At 51.1% G+C, this 7043-nt stretch overlaps 1 protein-coding gene across 1 annotated transcript; it reads left to right on the forward strand.

Moving 5' to 3' along the window:
• Nucleotides 1-468: 468 nt before the first annotated feature.
• Nucleotides 469-1996, forward strand: LOC127344511 (uncharacterized). The gene is made up of 4 exons (XM_051370811.2): nt 469-773; nt 846-968; nt 1085-1246; nt 1344-1996. The coding sequence occupies exons 1-4, from the start codon at nt 667-669 to the stop codon at nt 1762-1764; spliced, it is 813 nt and encodes a 270-aa protein (XP_051226771.1). The 5' UTR covers nt 469-666; the 3' UTR covers nt 1765-1996.
• The last annotated feature ends 5047 nt before the right edge of the window (nt 1997-7043 follow it).

Genomic DNA, 7043 nt, shown 5'->3' on the forward strand with positions numbered 1-7043 from the left:
GCCGCCGGCGCACGGGGCGCGCGCCACGGGTACACAGGCCACACCACGTGACCTCACCAGCGACCCACCACGTACGTACGAGTACCATATCCCAGAGTCCCAGCCTGCCTGCCGTCGCTGCACCACGGATTTCAAAATTCAAACCCGGTGCCGTTCGGCAGTTGACAAATCCCGAACGGTCCGAAGCCGCTAGAAACAAAACAAAAGGGGCGGAGCAGATCCACGTACCTCTCCACCAGTGGATGGATCCACCGAATTAAAGCTCAAAACGAGCTCGTCCCATTCCACCACTCTGCTCAGCTCAGCTCCACCGATCCAATTTTGCTGCCTCACGGTCTCCGCCTACCTAGGCGTCACTAGCTCAACCGGAGAGGAGTGGTTGCGCTCGCGCCCCAGCCGGCCGTCTACCGCTTGTTCGCTTGTGCGGAGTGGAGTGGTTGCTATTGCCACTGCCGGCGGGGCGGGCGGACGCACCCACGCGGTCGCGCGCGCGCAAAATAGTCGTCCGGCTGACGTGACACCACGACACGACACGCCGCGTCGCCTCCATCTCGTTATATCCACCTCCGACTCCGATCCACCTCGGCGGCATCGCGTTGGTCCGGAGGGTTCGAGGGGAAAAAGATCGAGGTGGGGAATTTCGTTGGTGCTGCCCGCCGGCCGGCCATGGACGCGCCATTCTTCCACGAGCTCCGCCGCCAGGCCTCCTCCTACCTCACCGGCAAGATCCGCTCCGCGCGCCTCGCGCTCACCGACGTAACCCCCACGCAGCTGTACGTCAAATCCGTCCCCTGTCAATTCCCCTTTTGTGCTAAGGTCTGACGGAGATGTGGGTGGTCGTGCAGGATGACGGAGGAGGCGACCAACGGGGACGCGTCGCCGCCGACCGCCAAGACCATGGGCCTCATCGCGCGGCAGGCATTCGACATCGACGAGTACGTCAGGATCCTCGACATCCTCCACACCAGGTAACCTTTCCTTCCTACGCATGGCGCAGCTGGTCCGTCACACCTCCCCGGATCGATGCTGCTCTCCTCTGCTCCCCCTCGTGCAGCCTAATCTGACGGATCGACAAAATCTTCAGGCTGGCCACGTTCGACCGGCGGCAGTGGCGGGAGCCCTACAAGGCGCTGCTCCTGCTGGAGCACCTCCTCACCCACGGCCCACGCAGCGTCGCGCTCGAGTTCCAGAAGGACAGGGCAGTCATCCGGCAGATGGCCAAATTCCAGCACGTCGACGAGAAAGGGTTCGAATTTCTTCAGTTTCTCTTTATCAGTTCTCTGAAACAATTTATGTCCTTTGATCTCTGACGGAAGCTCGCGTCGATTTTTCTTGCTGCACAGCTTCAACTGGGGCGCGACGGTGAAGGGCAAGTCGGAGCGAGTGCTGAGGCTGCTGGAGCGGGGCCCGTTCCTGGAGGAGGAGCGCGAGCGGGCGCGCAAGGTGGCGCGCCAGATCAGCGGCTTCGGCAGCTTCAACCTCAGGACAGGCGGCAGCGGCAGCTCCAGCTCCTCGCGCGCGCAGCTCTGGGGCGGCGAGGACGGCGCGGCGCCGCAGGTGTACGGGCGCAGCCACTCGCAGTACGAGCAGGGCCGGCGGTGGGACGAAGACGACGTCGGCGAGGACCAGGAGGACAAGGAGAACCTCATCGCCACCGGGAGCGGGCGCGAGGAGGCTGTGGAACTGGAGGAGCGGCACCACCGCCACCCGTTCCTCGGCTTCGGGCAGCAGCGGCCGGAGGCGACGCTGCTGCTCGGCCAGTGATCAACAAGGACGAGCCGATGGCCTCTACCCTAGTCTCCTGTACTGTACCGTTCTGTGTACTAGCATGTCCCGTGTGTGTCGTCAAAAAAAAAAGCGTCAGCACGGTCAGTCCTTTGCTGACGTTGCCGGACGCTTTAGGGCCGTGTTCTTCCTCTCTGTTCGAACTTGTACAGAATGTTGTTCCTTTCCTCCAGCAAGGTTCCGCTGCGCTGCTACGTGCGCTCTGGCCGTCTCCTGATCTCGTCTGAACCGTGGTCATCCGTTCTGAAACCTGAATTTGATGCTGAATGAACGGGGGAAACAAATCCCCAGTCTGAAACGTAGAGTAATTCTGATATCCCCCCCACAAGTGTACTGAAGAAATGCATGCAGGGTTTATCCTTGGTATACCGTCTATACAGGCAGGGACAAGTGTACTACTTATCACGCATCAGGATCCCAGATTTGTGTCCCATACATACCACACCAGTTTCTCAAAACAGGCCTGCTAAATTTTCTTCCAAGTAAAACTGTGTGCAATTTATATCAGAAACTTTCAGGGCAAGACGCCTAAGAAAATGTCTTCCTTTTCCCATGCAAACTGTTAGGCACAGTCACATGGTTTACGATCATGATTCCAGCTGCTTTCGACCTACTCTTTTCAAACATCATTACAACACTAGCTAATTTTGCTGCTCGTAGCAAGGGGAAAGTAGGGTACCAAAGACAACGTCCAGAAAAAGCTGACCGACCGGACTAGGTGAAGAGACACAAGTAATATTCAGGATTAACAGCTCTTTAGTACAACCTTTTTTTATTTATCTGCCAACATGCTCACATGATAATTATGTACTCCGTATTATAATCCAAAACTAATGTTATCCACATAGATCAGATGCTTGCAGCGGGTAAGCTCATCGGCTCTAAAAGCCTCTTGGGCGATGGTGCTGCTCTGGACCTTGCTCTGGACCTTGCATCAATTGAACTTGTACTACCCGTCCAGCGAGTGCTTTGGCAATGGCCGGTATATGTAGGGACCTCGTGGAGCATGCTCTTGGCTCTTGTTCTGCAATGTTTTAGGAGATCCTGTTATGTCTTGCCTTTTGTTATAGTTTTCACGCGTGTATACTATTGTAACTTAGTTATTGATTAATGAATTGGCGTGGTTACTCTCTCTCTCTCTAAAAAGACAGATGATTCCAGCACTGGTAGAAAAACAGGCTTCCGGTGAGCCCCATAAGTCGCGAAGCTATAGGAACCGCGACTAATGGGACCTTTAGTCGCGGTTCGGGAGGCGAACCGCGACCAAAGGCCTGGGCCCAGGGCGCTCGGTGGCCAGCCGGCATCGTAAGTGAATGCGGTTGGCTGTGCCAACCGCGACTCACAGTGCTCGAGGGTTTTAGTCATGATTGGCCAGTGCCAACCGGGACTAAAGCCCCTCCCCTATATATACCCATCCAGCAGCCAACACTTAGCCATTTGGAGCCATTCTCTTCACAAACTTCACAAGTGGGTGTTAGGTTTGCTTTTGGTTCCTCTTATGCACATAAGGTGTTTGATGAAATGCCCCAAGAGCATGAAACAAACATGATATGAAGTGTTGGAGCCACACTTGAGCTTTCTCATTTATTTTTTCCTCCTCGATCGCGGTTAGCAACTTGAACCTTTGATGTGTCATTGATAAAATATGCATGTGTGTGTAGTTCATTGTTTAATTTATATTGTTTGTAGCTAGTTAGTTTAACAAATGCATGATGGTTAATTATATATTTTATATTATAATAATGCAGATGAATCGACAATGGATGTACGGTGAACCGACTCTCCGGCGAGTTCGGCGGGTTTGAAAGATTTCCTCGTAGTGGCTAATGCGAACAAGCAGTGAGGGTTTTGTTATCTGTCCATGTGTTAACCGTAAGAATCGAAGGGTTACTCTTCCTCAAGAGATGTTCACATGCACCTGCTTCGGCACGGTTTCATGCCAAGCTATAATTGTTGGACCAAGCATGGAGAAAGAGGGGTTATAATGGAAGAAGATGAAGAAGGGGATGATTTCATCGATGAAAGCTATCTTGCTCATTTCGGTGATACTTTCATGGAGGATGCTGAAGGTGAAGGGGAAGGTGAAGGGGAAGGTGAAGAAGAGGCACGTGATGATCCCGTTGATGATCTTGGTCGGACCATTGCTGATGCACGGAGACGCTGCGAAACTGAAAAAGAGAGGGAGAATTTGGATCGCATGTTAGAGGATCACAGAAGGCGCCGTACAGGATGCGATGATGGTCCGAAAAAGCCGGGCTGCACATCGGATTTGCCGAGATGGAAGGCACAGGCAGGTGTAGTCGACTCGGCATTTGAAAACTTGCTGAAAATGTTGAAGAATATGTTTCCAAAGAATAACGAGTTGCCCGCCACTACGTACGAAGCAAAGAAGGTTGTCTCGCCCTCTAGGTTTAGAGGTTCTCGAAGATACATGCATGCATCAACGATCGCATCCTCTACCGCGGTGAATACGAGAATTTGAATGAATGCCCAAAGATGCACCGCATTGCGTTATAAGATCAGAGGCGATGACCCCGGTGACGATGTTGAGGGCCGTAAACCCAGAAGAGGGTTCCCGCCAAGGTGATGTGGTATGCTCCTATAATACCACGGTTGAAACGTCTGCTCAGAACAAAGAGCATGCCAAGTTGTTGCGATGGCACAAAGAGGATCAGAGCCTGGACGGGGAGTTGAGACACCCCGCAGATGGAACGCAATGGAGAAAGATCGACAGAGAGTTCAAAGATTTTGCAGCTGACGCAAGGAACATAAGATTTGGTCTAAGTACGGATGGCATGAATCCTTTTGGCGATCAGACACCGGTACCGCCCCCCAGTCCTCGTCCGGCGGGTGATCAGACACCGGTACCGCCCCCCAATCCACCTCCGGCGAAGAAGCAGAAGCAGTCCTGGGTTATTAACCCGGACCCTTACGTACCTAAGAAAACAAAGGTACCGGAGGTATCACCGAAGCCTCTCCCCACGAGGCCTTGGGAAAGTAGTGCCGAGGAAGTCGAGGCGGGCGCGCCGCTGATTTAGAGAAATGGAAGGCGAGCGTCAAGAGGAAAATAGAGGGCGAGCCCAAGCCAAGATATTCGACAAGGAAAAGCAAAGGCTAAGTCATTTTTGAACACACCGTCCCAAGCCGCGAAGAATCTGCCTGACGACTATTTACGTGAACTTCGTAGGCAAGCACTCGCGTTCAAGAACAGGAAAGAGTTGGCGGAGAAGAAAGCCGTGAAGGACGAGGCCGAGTCAAAATTAGAAAGGGGGAAAGAAGTTGCCCAGCTCGGGGAACAAAGTAAACAATCGATCGCCCCGCTCATAGTGCAAGCCGCCGATCCGGATGCCCCCGATATCATAGCAGCCTGCGGCAAAGACATGGATTGAGCGTAACGAGTGCCGAGAGAGAACAAGCGGCCGAGTTAGGTATCACTCTTCGTGCAATCGCTAGGCCTTGATGAGGCGCCAATGAAGGACGTAGTATTTACATATGTGAAGAATGGCCCTCTCGCCGAGCCTGCGCAGAAGGGGATCTACCTCGACAAATGCTAGGTCTCGCTAAATTGGTACAAGGGTTACATAAAACATAAAAACGCCAAAGACTATATCTATGCGGAAGTTAGATATGAGCATCACTTCAAACATTACCGGGTACAAATTCCTCCGAGTGAATTGTTCCAAATTGCTCAATCTGCGCGACCTCGACAAATCTATCATCGCTTGCTACGTTCGTAAGTGATTTATTAATTTCTACCCCATCTCGTTCATTGCCTCGCACCGTCCTAACTATCTTGTTGTGTACGCTATTATGCGTAATGAAGAAGCGGGAAATGCGAATAAGGAACATACATGATGTTGGGTTCATTGACCCACACATCGTTAATTCACATGTGTTAGAACACCACCCCGCCGACGTGGATGATGACCTGTGGCGGTTTTTTAGAAAACAGCAAAATAAAAGTGATATTCTATTTCCTTACCATTTTGGGGGAGTGTTTCTGCCTTGAGCACATTCTCTTTTGTTTACTCCATGCATGGTATGTGGCTAATCGATGAGTTATGCATGATCGTGCATGTATCGTGTCCGCAGTTCCACCGGATTCTTATGGTAATTAAAGTTCAGACCTCCTCGCCTCGTCCACGACTCTCTGAATATGGATCCGGCGCTTTGGGGCGACATGAGAAAAATGTTGCAAAAGTAATTATTTTCATTCATTTGCGCTCTATATCGATCGGCCTATTTCGTTCATCATTTCCTAATATCAAGTAACTAATTAATAACTCTCTTGCTTATTTAATTTTCTTTGCCTCGTAGGGTTTGGAGACGGTTCGTAGATACCAAGGTCGGTGAATTCAAAAAAGAGCTATCTTTTAAAATGGCAGTGCGGACGACTGGGGATACTCAGCCACCGGGGACCAATCTATGTGGATACTATGTTTGTGAGAGGATCCGGAGATACTGCAATGAGCGGGACCAGACGTGTGAGAACAACATCCTGAGGAATAACCTCCGGAAGACGCTTAGTCCGTAAGCTCGCTCCGACCACTTCAAGAGGAACTAGCTGGATGGTTGGCGAGGGAAGTCATCGATCCTAGAGGAGAACACTATTACGATGACGTAGAACTTTATATGCACCAGAATTTGTAACTAACTTGTTCAAAATTGTATATGGTCATCCGATATTGAATATATATTGTATATGGTGATCCGATATTGAATATATATTGTATATTCCTCTTGAATTCTTTTTGGTTCTAATTTCAAATTTGTTTGAAATTGTACATTCATATGCATGTATGTATACAGTACCGTAGAATATGTGAAACTCCTTCAAAATTAAAACCCAAAAGAAATAAAACAATACAAATTAAAAAGAAACCAGATTTAGGGGGAGGGGGGCTAAAACCCTAAACCCTGCGGAGGCCTTTAGTCGCGGTTGGCCAGAAGAACCGCGACTAAAGGTCCTCCGCCTCGGCGCACGCCGGCGGCCCACGTGGACGGGCCTTTAGTCGCGGTTCGTAAGGAACCGCGACTAAAGGGGGGGGCCTTTAGTCGCGCTGCTTTGGTCGCGGTTGGGCCACCGCGACTAATGGCAGTTGCCAACCGCGACCAAAGCCCTTTTTTCCACCAGTGCAGTAATCCTCACTAAAACCAGCCCCCCAAACTTTTTTTGAACTGGGCTACGACGGGCTTACGCCAGCCTGAACATTAATAAAGAACAAGCGTACAGGGGATCACTACAACTTTTTTAGAGA

This window comes from Lolium perenne, chromosome 3, assembly GCF_019359855.2.
Source record: "Lolium perenne isolate Kyuss_39 chromosome 3, Kyuss_2.0, whole genome shotgun sequence".
NCBI classification, from domain to species: domain Eukaryota; kingdom Viridiplantae; phylum Streptophyta; class Magnoliopsida; order Poales; family Poaceae; genus Lolium; species Lolium perenne.

Bases quoted from the DNA above. Each gene is read 5' to 3' on its own strand.
- LOC127344511 (XM_051370811.2), top strand. From the start codon at position 667: ATGGACGCGCCATTCTTCCACGAGCTCCGCCGCCAGGCCTCCTCCTAC. The intron at 969-1,084 runs GTAACCTTTCCT...CAAAATCTTCAG, and splicing joins CTCGACATCCTCCACACCAG to GCTGGCCACGTTCGACCGGC. The intron at 1,247-1,343 runs GTTCGAATTTCT...CTTGCTGCACAG, and splicing joins CAGCACGTCGACGAGAAAGG to CTTCAACTGGGGCGCGACGG.